The sequence below is a fragment of the Tetrao urogallus genome, assembly GCF_951394365.1.
Source record: "Tetrao urogallus genome assembly, chromosome: 3".
Classification (NCBI taxonomy): Eukaryota; Metazoa; Chordata; class Aves; order Galliformes; family Phasianidae; genus Tetrao; species Tetrao urogallus.
In genome coordinates this window covers 44262005-44277505 of record NC_136815.1, presented here as the reverse complement: position 1 = coordinate 44277505, position 15501 = coordinate 44262005, and the positions used below count along the sequence as shown (strand labels likewise).

General features: G+C 37.5%; 1 protein-coding gene across 3 annotated transcripts in view; it reads right to left on the bottom strand.

Annotated features, from left to right (window-relative positions):
• Nucleotides 1–15501, bottom strand: part of SS18 (SS18 subunit of BAF chromatin remodeling complex) — a gene marked incomplete at both ends in the record, with an annotated part of 40603 nt that overhangs the window by 22003 nt on the left and 3099 nt on the right. For all 3 annotated transcript variants that reach the window (XM_079534006.1, XM_079534004.1, XM_079534005.1), the window contains 3 exons: nt 426–579; nt 13843–13927; nt 15104–15180. In XM_079534006.1, coding sequence (XP_079390132.1) covers nt 426–579; nt 13843–13927; nt 15104–15180 — 316 coding nt within the window. The remainder of the gene's footprint in view (nt 1–425; nt 580–13842; nt 13928–15103; nt 15181–15501) is intronic.

Below are 15501 nucleotides of genomic sequence, written 5' to 3'. Positions count from 1 at the left end.
TATTTACGGAGTGAGTTTTGAACGTGGGTAAAACGAATCTATTTTATTATTATCTAATTATTTACTTGTGATGATTTCACATTATCTTTTTATGGAAGGATTTGCATTCACTCAGCCACAGGCCAATACCTTTCCCCGGTAAGCCTTCTAAAGCCAGCTGTACTGCATGGTTTCAAACAGACTAAATTTAGCCAGTTCTGTTCATCAGAGGAATGCTGTGTGTCAGCTACATCAAAGCCCAAGGGCAGCCTGATAAACACTGAATACAGGTCACGTAGCTCTGTAGCTAACAAACTCTAAGAGAGCTCGTACTCGGGGGCATTCAAAGCAGTTTTGTCATCAACAATCTAGTATCCCCTGAGCCCCCATGTCGTTCCAGTTGCTAAGCAACGCTGGTGTTAATGTCTTAGAGGAGAAAAACTTACCAGGCATCTGGCCGTTCATCTGGTTCTGCATGTGTGGCGCAGGAGGGCCCCCACCTACCAGTCCATCTGAAGACATGTTGTGCGAGCGCGGGGGTGGAGGGGGGCCGCTCTGACTCATCCCTCCTGGACCCATAGGCATATTCTGTGTGGGTGGCTGGAAGGAGACAGTTTAGTCAAACAAGAGAAGCAGTTAGGCTGACAAATATATTCTATGTACATATGGTACGGTAGTTGCCTATATCGCTAAGCGGCGTATGAAAAAGCAGTGAAAAGCATTCCTTGCTTTTTCCGGTACGTTTCATTCGGTATCAATTTGGGCAAAACCTTTAGCATATCCATCCATTTTACATGAACTATTGCAAGCGGGCAGCACCACGGTACCTTCGAGCATTGCTTTAAAATAAATAAAAACCAAATCAATGCCTCATTAAAAAATTATATCGGAACAGCCTAAGACTGCTAGAATTAGTCCTTCCCACACAAAGCTTTCCCTCGAAGCAGCGTTTGCTCAACAGAAAAATAATTCTCCCATTACAATTCCCTCCTATCAACAATTTGTTGCTGTTAACAGACCTTGCACCAGGACAAAGCAGGTACAACCAGAGATGAAAGCCTCTGAATGCTCATAGACAAGCAGAAATTTGCACCTGGGTGTGGTAAAATGCTTGAGATCTCTTCTCCTCTCTCCCCTGAAGCACTGAAGGCCTAGTTCATAATTTTGTGCCAAACACCCCCTACAGACTGGAAGCACATTAGTGCTGGCCTCCAAAGGTCCAGAGACAGCTGCCTAGAAAGGATGTTTTTGGCAAATTTCCTAATGAAATTGTGAGGAAAATAACTGAATAACCTTGAGAGTTCAAAGAGGGAGAGCAAGAAAAACAACAAATACAAGGGGGAATTTACTATTAGGTTCCACACTCGGCAGTGTAAGGAGGCACAGAAACTGCCAGTAGACAGTTTCGTTTTCCTATTAAAATCTCCTGTGAGACTGCACTATTCTCCTCATGCACCTTAGCCAAATGCTTCCAGGGGAACAAAAATTATCCAAGTCAGTGAAAACACTGGCCCCTGGCTTTTGAGCACCCTGTCTGAAAAGTTTATGCAAAACTCCTTCCTGCAAGACAATGATGGGAGGATTTTTCCCCAATTCACTTCAAAGAAAGAACCAGAGAGAGAAAATAAATCCTTACTTAGTACAGCCCCACTTATCACTAAACCTACTCATAAGGATGTTCATAATGACAAAGCATATTATGTTAAAAAGAGCAACTCTTTATACCTGAGTGTAAAGCAGGACCTGTTTTTTTGCCTTGGAAATGGCAAATCTGCAGTAAGAGCACTAAGCAGGAGGATTCAGATCTCTCTGCTGACAGCAAGAGGACTGAGGGAATAGCAAGGAGCTGCATCAGGGAAGGGTCAGGTTGGGGGTTAGGAAAAGGTTCTGCACCTGGAGGATGGTGGGCACGGCCCTAAGCTGCTGGAAGTCAAGGAGCATTTGGACAGCATCTTCAGAAATATGATTTGAATTTTGGGTGGTCTTGTGTGGAGTCAGGGGATGGCTCAGTGATCCTTGTAGGTCCCTTCCAACGTGAGATTTTGTATAGCTCTAATACACATGCATTACAGAGACATGTATTCACTTCCTGGAGACAGGAAAGGAGGGAACAGCGCTGATTTATTCCCTCAACATTTCTTCAAATATCTCAAGCAAGCATTATTTTCCCTGCAATATTTTTAAAAATACCTCAGGAAATCAAAGAAAGGCTTTTCTGAGGAGGAGGAAGGAAGAAGATGAAGAAAAATGTAAATAAGTACGTAGGTTGCTCTGAAAGTAATGCCTCCTATTTACTTCCATGGAAACTACAACAAAGTGTTGTGCTCTACAAAGAGCACAATAACACTCTTTACAGAGCAAATTCTCAGCTACGAAACACTGTTTTTCAACAGTCATCACTAACAGTCCTGCATTTTTGCCAGTGATGAACAGGAGCCCGCATGCCTTGCACGTAAAAATCTACACCAGTGGAGGTGATCCACTGTTTCATAGCTGGTGTTGTTGGTGTACGATGGTACTGTTGCTAGGAAAATGTCGCCCATAGGCCCTGGTGTTATTGTGTTGCAAGAGAAAGTCTGTCTTCTTCTGTGGCCTGACTCCCTAAGTATGAGCCTTCAGCTCAGGTTGGTCAGAGTTGACGGTTTGCTCGGGTTCCAGGAAATGTAGAAAGATTGCTCCTTTCCTATCCCAGAAGACAGAGAACATCACTTTACAGACTTATGGCTGCGTCTTCAACATTTTTTTCAGTGGGGAATTCACATCTCATCACTCCGTGGCCTGCTGTTTTGACTCCAGCTCACAGTAGTGACACCACATCTCATCTGACGGTAATGTGATGTGATCCACAGTGATCTTCAGCCTTGCATTGGCTCAATAGGTTCTCACAAACTTACATATGGTGTTCTTTCTGTTCCTGTGTGAACATTCTTGGGACCACCTGGCACAAACTTTCTAATATTCCAAGGTTGCTGCTGTTGTTTCCAACAAGCTGAAGTGGACGTTCAGCTCCATGCACAGTTTCCTGGTCATAATTCAACAATTTATGTAGATGAATTGATCAAGGCACCCTTCATTTCATGGTGTCACAGCTCTGCATGGCCATCTGCAATAATGCCTTGTCTTGCTGCATGTGGCTGTCACCACTGCTGAAACATACCACCCACTCCTCACATCCACTGTTTGGTCTCCATAAATATTCAGCAAGCATCAACAAATATCAAATATGCCATTTTTTCTGTATGAGGGAACCCAAGGACACACTTTTGTTTCATACACGCTTCAGCGGCAGACACCATTCTGTCAGATCACCCCCCTGCTGCTGTCTGTGACACAGTAACAAAATGTAACAGAATACTGGTGGAAAGGTTCAATCCCTGCCATATCACCAATATCTGCCTCTCATGCTACTGGCGAACATATTTAAATAGGAGGAATTAATTTCAGTGCGGCCCTCATAATTTATCTAGAGCAGCATCTGTGTATGCCAACAGCCCAAAGACCTGTGTGAATCCACCTGAGATTCTTGAACATAATGTAAACTATTATTTATATAATAAATAATATTATATAAAAATAATATAAACTATTACATGAAATAACCAGAAAGTAGTGAACACTATAGTCTTGCCGTAAAAACTAGTAGGACTGATCCTAGGAGCCACAAATCCCCCAGATTTGTGAACCTTGCTCTCCAAGCTACAAGCATATTGACAAAACCAAACAGAGAATGAAAAAATTCCAAGAATGAAAGAGATGAGCCAGTAAACCATCAATACAGGGAAGTTATGTCACTTTACTTCATTCAAATTCTTCAAAAATATAAATACAAAACGCTTAGTTGTATATGCAACAAAAACTTCTGAATACGAGTTTTTTGACAAAGCCTTTAGGCTAAATATTGTACGTGGATATACGCTGTAATTGATCAGAAACTACCCAATGAGAAGAAAAAAGAAAATACACGAAGGTCAAAGAATAAAGGAACATACAGAGATCTCTTGAAAATATTTAATATTAAGTGCCAACATTTGAAGGTGTTACAATATTAACTGTTCAATATTATGAAAGAAAAAATAAGTAGAACAGTGCTGGGTGAAATTCAAATGGAAAAAAAGTAAGACGTTTACACCGAATTTAGAACCACTCTTTCTTCTGCAAAAACTAACACTGCAACTGATCTGGGAAAAAAATGACAACTAGCTGGAGAGTTTTGTGGGACAAAAATAGAAAAATTCCATTAAAACCACTCAAAATACATAGATCTACTTTCTGATCATCTTCAATGCTTGATTTAACAAAAGTCAGGTATAAAACATAAGAAATAAAATGCCGTGGCATTTGTGATAATAATACATGTTTGGTTCAGGGAAAGCAATCACAAAGAGATACTATAAAAGCAAAAGGACTCCAAAGACAGGCAATCAGTGATTAAAGACTTTGAATTTCTTTTACCTGAAACAAATCAAAAATGACAGATTTTTATTTTTACAAAGAAAGGAAACGAACATAAGAGGATATGTCAGAAATACAATTTAATGTATGATCTACAGAAAAAGTAGATCATCCAATTTATGTTTTAACAACAAAGAAAACCCCAGGAGAACAGTCAATAAATTGAGGAATAACATTAAACATACGAGACACCGTATAAATCACATAAACCTGAGGAATTCATCAACACAAGACATCAGAACAAGGTTTAAATAGGATTTGGAGATAATTACATAAACATGTATGTGATAGAGACAGTTACATTATATATAATATTTTTAAAGGGTGCTGTAAGCTTTCATGTCAGGGTCATAAACCAATCAACTACCTGATAGCAATTAAAAAGAAGTGTCTCCAGCAGATATAATTATTCCCCTGTGAAATTCCTCTACAGCATCTTTCTGCTTGCCGCAGACGGAAGAAAAAGAAGAAAAAAATTGTTTTAAAATGGCAATTTCCCTGTTTCTATCACAGTTATTCCAAGCTTTCAGAAGCAAAACACTTCTTTTAAATCATCTTTAATTAAAAGGAAGTAATCCTGGGTCACTTAGCCTTTTTTTTCTTTTTTAAATTGACAGTTCCTGGTAATATACAGTAACCATGATAAAGACCTTCTGAAGTACAAAATTACCACAACATTCAAAAGCTAAATACTTGAATAAAAATGAAAATAAGGAAGAAAAAAACCCCAAAACTGTGAAAGCAAAGTGACTCAACTTGAACCCTACACATTCAGTCATTCGGATAAGATCACATTCAAATGTGGTTAGGTTGAAAGAACCAGAGGAAAGGCTACTTTCTTCATTCTTCTGAATAAGAGACAGAAAGGGATGAATATTAAAATCTCCCCTAATTTTATTCCAATTATGAAGTAGAAAATGTTAAACAAGTAAGAAGTAAATTAAAAAATTAGAAGTAAAATAAGCATTAAACGTACCTTTGCTTGCTAAACACTGATTTTTGGGTCATGTTCCCAAAAACAGATTGCAATTCAAAGACACCATAAGCATTTATAATTTATCAGAGCATGACAGAAAGTTTAAACTATGTTGCCTAATTGTGGAAAGCTAAACTAGAGTAAGACTGAAACTGGCCTACAATTACAAGTTAAAAAAGAAGGCAAGAAAAATAAACACTGGATTCCAGCTGACAGTTTTCAGCAAACAAATCTTAGAAGTTATTTGAAAGCAAAAACTCGTAACAACAGTCAAACTGCTTTTTACTGGCAATTTTCTTTTAAGCAATAAAATAAATCAAATGCAAGAAATCAAACAAAAATGTGTCATGGTGGAATTGTACATCTGGAACTTTTATCTATCATTTCTTTCCTGCCCTGTGCCAAAATACCAGATTTTTCTTACCACCAGCAGTAGGTTGAAAGTTTTGATTACGCATCATAATGATGGAATACTAACTCAGTAGACAGAAAACTTAAAGCAATAAAAATGTACAAACCAGGAAATACAGTTCAGCATATGCTGAAGCAAAGTATCGCTAATCAATACACATAGCAATAGATATTTAAAGGACACTACCACAAATTCAATTTTCTTGAAATTCTCTCAGAATAACAATTACAAGCTACATGCAGTGCCAACATAAAAGTCTTCTAATCTTTCTAACAGGAGCTCTAACTTGGGATTCAATCGATCACCTTTGTTTTCAGCTCTCAAATACCATTTTCTGCAAAGCAAAATATCCTATCCCAGGAGGTACTCTGGGATATCGCACTGCTAACAGCACAGCACCTGTCCCAGCCTCAGAGAACAGCACCCTGTTGATAGATGGTGATGACACAGCAGAATACTTAGTGAGGTGTCAGAGTGGGAAATAAGATCATAAAGGAATACATTTCCAAGACTTGAAAACGCTAAGATTCGTTTAATTGGGTTATGACTCTTCTACTAGAAGCAGAGTATTCTTGTACTGAGAATATCTTAGATGGAAAAACAATAACAACAAAAAAAAACCACAACCTATATAAACTCTCAGAAAGTGTAATTTTGGGGGATAGAGGAGACTTCCACATGAAAAAACATTTACAATCTAAACTAGAAAGTAAATTACAAATGCAACTTATATCGTTATTGGAAGTAGTTGTGACACCGGCAAAGGAATTCTAAATGTAGAATGACAACCAGTTCCTAAGTCTGAATTTATATAAATATCCTCAACAATCAGAAATAATCTGACTTAATATGTGAATCAAAAGTTACAAGATTTTGTAACGTAGCAATTATGCATTTTGTTCAAGAGAAAACTAGAATCTTCAGTTGTTTCAAACTGTGTAAATGACAGCCTAAAACTATTTCACTGTACAAATATACCTTAACCCCATTCTAAGTGTGTATGGGAACTGCTGAATCATGGCCTGAACCTCTGATTGACCACCTGAGGTGAGCAATGAGTCAGCCATGGGAGCACAGGTGAAGGCAATTTATCTCTGCTGCTGGAAGGGGTGGGCTTGGCTCCACCTCTCCTAGACCTCATTTAAAAGTTGACTACGAGGAGGGAAGGATCTTTTTCTGGAGATTCCTCCTTTCTGAGTTTTCCAGTGAGCCCAGGACAAGGATAAGCCCCCTATCTATTCTTTTTTGGTGTAATAATCTGCTTAGCCAAACTCTCTTGTATATTCCTTAATTATAACACCTGTATATTCATTGATTATCCAAAGGGCCTGAAAATTTAACCTTAAAATACTTTCTCTATACAGTAATAGCTCTTCTGATACTCAAAAAGTAATCACACAGAATTCTTAACTCTTGATGTAACTAGAAATCATTTAAATAGAAAGCTAAATAATCTGGTACAAATTCAGACGATTTTTTTGTAAAAGACTAGGAATAAGTTGGGTGTGGGCTTTAACTCAGAGAACCTTCAGCTACCGGGACCAGACAAATGAAGAGGTGCTCTGTAGCTGCTCCACAAAATGCTGTTTATATCAGAAGACTTCCATTTCATAACCATTAATCTCCTGACTCTTTTAAGATGCTTTAAGACCTGGTCTAATATTTACAGGTTTTGCTCATATTTATTAATGTAAAATGGAAAAATTCCATCTCTACTTCAGCTAGCAGACGTTAAGAAAACTCAATTAAAGCATAAAGACTACTGCTGAACCTGATGTAAGTTTCATTAAGGAAGCAGCAAAGCTGTGCAGTCAAAAGGACTTGCATCTGTACAAATAACATTGATATTACCAGTGTGCTTTGTACTGCTCTCAGCAAACTGTCTTGGGCTGAGACAGAAATGTTTTGTTCAAATATTGTACTGAAGGGAGGCAAATCACATCTTCAAACACAAGAATTACATTTTAGAGCATAACCTTAATCAAATTGGTCATCGTGTTTTAGTGATTTCTGCATCAGCCACAGAAGTTGTAATTCTTTGTGCACAGTGCACTAGCTCCCCATGTGGACACACTTGATTAGCAATATATGCAGAGTAGCTTACAGAAGTTACAGCCATCCTCTTATTTTAAGTGCTCTATAAATCCACCCGTAACATGGAAACATCTCAAAACCCCACATTTTAGTAAGAACTACTGATAAGTGCTGGTGGTGCTCCTTGCAGCTGCTCTCCATTTCCTAATACTACCCTACTGGTGTTGCTGACACAGTCATCTATACAGTCCCGCAGTTAACCTGATTTAATTCAGAATGAGAATATCCCCCTTCCTCCATAATTATTCCACTGAATTTTCCAGATAGGTTCATCAAACAAAAACGGTAAAACATCATACAGCAGATGGTTATATCAGCTTAACCAGGTAAAGAGAATGGGAAACTCATCCAACAGCCAAACTTCTTTCCAACTTTCAAAAGCCTCTCTGCAGTAAAACAAACCACCTGGAAAAGTGGATAACATGAGGATCCACAATCTGAGAATTCTTTTAGAAATGTATTGCATATAATTTTCTTTTGCTTAAGAAGGATGACTCTACCGGCCCCAAAACATACAGCACAACTTACAGATTTCTTGTTACAGAAAGTTAACAAACCAACCAGGTGAGGAACAGCTCACCAAACCTATGCTACAGGAAATCTGACTCTTTGGCTCTTAAGTTTTCTAACATGGTTGTAATACTGATAATTTTACAAGACCTCCTCCTCATAAAGAGAAGGTTCTAGTTGCATTCCCAAATTTTTCATTTAGCAACAAAGACAGCCTTACTAGAGACTATGGACATCATCAAAGAGGTCATACCATTTGCACCTTTGGCTCACAAAACAGAGAAAAGGAACAAAGCCCATTAAGGAGGCTGTAGGAACAAGTTAGCTATTATCAATTCAACATTTCCACTAGCTTGATAACTTCTAGTAACAACACAGAACACAAAGCTTAATTTATCTATGCCAAACAGAGCTGCTCTGGTTGCCTCTCATTCAAAGAGAGTTGGGAAATTGTTTTCCTATTTAAGTTACTTTAATGTGAAACTTCACACCAAGCAGAATCATCTAAATTTTTTCTTTTTAAGAGCACTGACAGTGACAGAAATCCTCCTTGGAGTGTACCTGTGCAGTATAAAGAATATGAATGCCACACCATTCCTCCTTTCTTCAGGGATTTTAGCTTGGCTACTGTTACTGTCATCTCCTATTTAGAGTCTTGTCTTTCAAAAATATAGTACTTTTCTAGAATACTTTTTGAAAACTGTTTTTTAAACATTTAATAGGAGTGATTTTTTTTTTTTCCTCCAAAATTCATGCTCCGCTCTAACTAATCACTCACTTGCCTCATGACAGGAAACACTGAATCTTTTACACCCTGTTGCCTATTAATTCAATTCACAAATGAACTTGTGTTCTTCATGGACTTATGTTCTGAAAGGCTCATCCAGAGTAATGCTCCTACTGCTTTCAGTCTCTGTTTTGAAAATAATTTAACCCTCTCATTCAGTGTGTGAAGAATTAAGCCCAAAGTTCAAAGACTGATGCCAGTAGTGATCATGAGGAAAGAAAACACCACTAACAGATTTTCCACTATCATACAGAAGAGACAAGACTGTCTCAAACATTTAGTGTACAACTGGACACAAGTCTCATTAATTCAGTATCCCTTTCACTCTTAGGAACTTCAGTTATACTTGTAAATTTTACTTTAAGTTATTAAAATTGTTATGGATGGTATCTTGCTTTTTTTCCAATTAGCATGTATTTAAGGTCAATTTTATGTCCAGAATGAAGGACTCTTTAAAAAAAAAAAAGTGCACACTGAGGAACTTGGAAGTGCTAGCATTTCTTAGGTCTCCACATTATTTCTGTAAGCTAATAACATCCCCAAATATATTAGATGCATAGATTGAATAGCACCCATTTGAGAAGTACTTAAGTGTAGACTACCATTCAGCCACCTGAACTCTTAACTATTAAAAAAAACCCTCCCCTCACCAAAAATAGCAAAAAACAACTGTCTCCCACTAAGAAAGTTTGGGGTCCCTTCCATTCAAAGACATTTTGCAAATCTGTGAAGCTTGAGGAAGAGTTTAGTCAGGTGCTGGTAGTGTTACTTAATTTTTACCTCTTGATTCTGTTTCCTTGGAAGTAAGCAGCGTTTCAGTTTTTGTTGACAATGTGTGTTTATTTAAAAAAAAAAAAACACCATTTTATATTAGAACTATTTAGTAAAAATAATAATTTGGACTGTGACAAGATGGAACTACATTATGAAAAACAGAAGAATCACACAAGTCCTAGAAGCAGCTTTATTTTTGAGAGAAATTTCTCAAGCAAGAAAAAAATCATTGCATTAATTTTATTAATGAACTTCTCAATATTACGATAACAAGAAAAAAATTAATGATATGCATACATTTTCCTGTAACTCAAGCACTGAGCTTTCCTGCAAGTCACTTCATACACGGAATTTGGTTTGCTAGGGGAGTTAACTCACTTTTATAAGAAAGTTAGTGAAAATCATTAGCCTTCCTTTTCATCACAATCCTGAAGTATACACAGAAATCAAGAGCCCTGTGTACTGGCTGAAGGCAAGCTGCACTGCATATGAGAAACTTCTGTGTTTAAAAAGAAAGTTCCCTACCTAATAATTCCTGTAGACCTCTTTATCTGCGGTTATAAAAACAACTGACATGCACACACATGTAGAACAAAACTTTCCCTCTATTTCTTTTAGGAAAGTTATCATCATGAGTTGCTCTCTCATGGATTCCTGGTAAAAAGCAGTAGGACAGGAGAGGAAAAAGGCCTGAGCAGGTAAGTCTATTTTCATTCAACAGTTGGCAATAACTTTTAATGCCATTCTCTCAAGAAAACGTAAGAACTAAAATAAAGGTTGGAGAAAGCAAGATGTAATTTTAGATATCGCGTAGTTCAGGACACATTACTATTTGGGGGTGGGGGTTGTCTTAAAGTCCTAGTAATGACTTTTAATTGCATCTTTGTTCTATGCATTTTAAGGACACCAATATTTCCCTGTTACTTCCCTTAAACTTAGACCAAAGGAAACCAAATACACGTGTAAAGCAAGGAACACAACACAAGCTCTTCTGGGGAAGCTTACCCAATGATGGTAAACAGATTTTCCACTGCTGTCCAAGGCAAGCACCTGTAAACTTAGTAAGAGGCAACAAAAGGTGGTATCAACAGCAGACTTAGCCACCACTCCCATCCTGTTCAGAAGACACTACTCTGAGCAATGCTGCTATTGACACTGCTGTTGCTCGTCAGCTCAAGGAGATTAACCTCACATTTCCTTTGTATTCTGATATGCAGGAAGCTCTCTTGTAACAGGAGTCACACATTATAAATGTTTCTGTTGTATAATATTCAACAAGAACTTTATGATGACATCGGAGCTTCAAAGTCTTTCCAGCTCTCTTTGCCTGCAATGCTTACTTCATCTGTTACAACTCTTCCTTATGTCCAGGCCCTTCAAAGCATTTATCTTTGCAACATGGTTGGTTCACTATAATTTTGCATAACATTAAGACTTATCTTGTTCCTTGCATGCAATATCAAGCTCATTTTAGAAAAGATGTACAATCATTCTATTACAATTGTGCATTCTGAAAGACAGTCAAGGAGTAAAGCAGCATTTCATCATTTTTATATAATATCCAATCTGTTCAATACAAAACACAGGAAGAAGGCAGCAACTACCTTTAACAGTCCAGGCAAAGTGTGAAAAAGAACACAGTGCAAACATTTTTGTCAAGTAATACTGAAATGTGAAATCCACAGACAACTATGAGAGGACAAAATGAAGTTACAAGGCAAGCCAACTTGGACCCAGTATTAAGTTTTCATTTAGATCTTTTGCTCATTTTAAAAGCGACAATGTTGACACAATATTTTATAGCAAGTAAATATTAAGGTCTGAAATTTTATGAGAGGTGCATTGATTAAAATGAGAACAAGATAAAATTTAAATAACAAAAGAAGTGTAGTTTACATCAGAGAGGATCCTGCAGATAGGAACAGATCAGATACAACCTAACTTCAGAAGCTGCCCAGAGGCTAGCCCTCTTAAATTATACGAGAAGCTACTGCAACTGCAATACCATGAAATTTTTATATTCTACTACTTAAAAAATGTTCACACACATTGTCTTGCTTCAAACTTCATTGGTGTCAGCCACAAAACTTGAATTTTATTAAGACAGTTTAAATGCTGCCACAGAAGTGTGGTGAACTGAAACGTAACACTTTGTAAGCTTCCTTAGGTCTTAAGTGAAAAACTAAATGAAGCAAGCTTGAAGAAATTTATCTTATATTAAACAAGCAGTAGCTCACACGTACCCAAATTCTGCTGGCTAAAATTCATTGGAAAGATAGATTGTTTAAAGAATGATTTTTCCAAAAACTGCAACAAAAAGTTGTTCTTATCTGATTAAGTTATCCCATTTCAAGCAAGTCTTCAAAGATTTTACTTGGTAGGTGAAAGAGTCTACACTTCACTAAGACTGAACATGTAAACTTAACTTTGTATTACCTTTGTATTCCCTATCCAGTTATTCAAAGGAGAAAAAACACTGTACTATTTTGTCACTGCTGAAAAATATTCCTTATGTTGAGGAGCAGAAATGCACTTCAGTCCTGGTCTGCAAAAACCTTTCATGGCCCTATCCTCACTTTTTTGTTAAGAGAATGTCACCACACTCAACGCAGCTGTGCACCAGGGACTAGAATAAGGTCAAATTCATTTCCAGTTGTCATCAGAACCAGGATATGAATTAAGCCTCCAAGAACATATTAGATGAGTAACATATACAGCCTTCTTAAAGGTTTCCTTCCCTTCCCCCACAGCTACAAGCTTGGATTTATAAAGAGAAGCCTCTACAGGCACAACAGGTTGGACATAATGAAGCACCATTTCTATAGTCCTCTAGGTACCAACTTGAAAAGATGCTTTGCTAGTAGCAATGATTGGAGAACACTTCTCCAGAGACCAAAGAAAAAGTAATTCAATTTCAGTTGGTAAGAACTAGTATCTAGGAATGGCTGTTTTATAGACATTCTTTTTAGCTTCATATTACAGAAATGAATCAAGACTATATTAATTCAAGAAAAGTCTTATGACTAAAAAACAAAAGAACTTCCTTGTGTTACTCGCAGTGAACTCCCAGAGCTTTCCTATTAACACAAAACCACAACCAGATAGCAAGTTGTTTTAATGCTTATTGCACCTTTCCTTGCCGCTCTACAAACAACAAAAATAGGGGAAAAACTGGTGGTATCTTATGAAATAAAAAGTTCAGCGATACAGATTCAGAGAAAACACAGATTTTTTAAAAGAAGCAAGCATTATCCAACAAATGCTTCAATTCTAAACCTATGCAGTGTTTCAATATAAGCCCACACAACCTTATTTCTCACAAGTTAGCACGATCAATAAGGCATACAGGTTGCTTTGTGACAAAGGAGAGAAGGAAAGAATTTAAGAAACTCACCTAAAGTACCTCAAAGCTGATATTTACCCAACCCTATTCCATGAAGGCTCAAGAATGGATAATATTCCAGCAGAAAACAAGAAGTAAAATAAAACTAAACACCTCACTTTTCTCTGACGTAGAGGGAAAAAAGAGAGTACTGTCGTAGGAGCTGATTAAGAGCCACACCAGGAGACTTCTTAGTTGAGAAAAAACAAAGTCATCTATAAGCCAAACCAGACAACCTGCATGCACAGCATGTTTAATCCCAGTCCATAAGCCTTCAGTTAAATAACTCAGATTGTGAGCATAATATAAGCAGTGAGCTAACGAGACTTCAAATTTGACACGAAGAGACATTCTATCTTGTATTCGCTGTGTAGTAAATTGCAGACTAACTATTTGGACAGTTTTTCAAACATCTCCCCCTCCCCATGAATCTGAATTACACCTAGTCCCTTGGTTTTATGCTACTTTGTACTTACTGCTGGTAGCAGAGACTGCATGTTCTGGTTGGAGTCAGCTATAGTAGCTAGATAAACCAAGTTTGTGTGTAGCATCTGCTGGTATCTACCAAAACGAACAAAGGAAAAGAGGCCTTAAGTCACAGTGACAATCTTGGAATTCAACTCTATACATGTCAAGAAACAACTTCCAACAACTTACAAGAGTACGGTTATTAGGAATCCTACATCCTTTCCTCACATCTCCCTACTGACCAACCTTTCCCAATTTCTCTGCCAAGTCTGGCTTGTCCTCTACACTTTCTGTACTTCAAATTAAATCTAAAACATGGTGACCTCGACTGCTTCACTTCCTACCCTAAGCAAAGTCACTAGGAGGCATTTAGAGTATGAGTGTGTCTGTTTGACATTATTTCCAACAGAAACACTACGGAAAGAGAGCTCTTTCTATTATGTCCCTAGATGCAAGGTATCACATCGTTATGAATCATGACCAAGAACAGCAATAACATTCCATCAGGATCCTGAGATCTGAATGTCCGCTGTTGAATTTTTTTTCTGCTGCAGAACCAGATTCTAGAGTACCAACATTCAGCCCAGAGTCAAACAAACAACCTTGTAAGCAGGAGCAGAGTACAAGTACGTAACTACAGGCTTGCATACAGCTTAATATAGTAACTGTGTGCTACGCTTCACTCATATCGGTAGAAGTAATCCCCTGAAACAAAAATACCTACCATTTGTCACCCCAGCTTTCCCCCCAGATTACCAGCCTCTTAGAAATAGCCTCAACAGCCACACTGTGATAACCTATCTGTCATCACATGGAGGAATATCTGTCCAGGTCCACAGCTGTCTGACCCTCCAAGAAACCCCACTAGACAACAGGTTGACATGGTATATTCTGGCAAGCCAAACTTAAGGTGGAGTTTCCTCTTGGGCAAGTGGTAAACAGCATAAATACTGTATCGTTCTGAAAGGTCTGAGAAGAAAGCTACCTCCTTCCCAAACTGTAATTACAACACAGAGGTAGATCTCTCAGTTACACAGTCCCCATTTTTTTTCTTTTTTGTCATTATGCTATCAACTTGCAGTACTCAAGCTGCAATGTTGCACTGATGGAAATGATAGTTACACAGCAAAGAAAAAAATTAACCACAGTATTTGCAGCAGTATTTTTCTAATCTTCTCAGCGTGGTTCTCTTTCAAGGTGAGCTAAATAAATCAACTGATCTAGATGGAAATTCACCCAGTCCACAGTAGATTTGGATTAATGTCTTACTGAGAGCATTCAGATGTCTTTCCTTTGTTTTGGTAGTCCATTATACACTGAATAAGGTGGTTATTTTCATCCAGCATCTGAAACAACAAAGAAGTCTGAGGTAAGCATAACATTCTTTATGGAAAAAATAACTGAAGACAATTATGAGTCTTACTCTTACAGTTTGATTTCTTTTTAAAACTAACAAAATTAATATTCCAGAAAGCCCTACTTCAACTAATTACTTACATTCTTTTACTCTTCCTCCTTAGTTTTATAGGTTTTAGTATAAGGGTTTTAAGTCACTATTATAACTACATTTATGATGTTCCCTATTTAAATACCTGTATTCCACCTACAAGAAGTTCATGGGAAGTATTCTGAGTTTTCATGTAATCTCAAGTGAAGAACAAACTTGA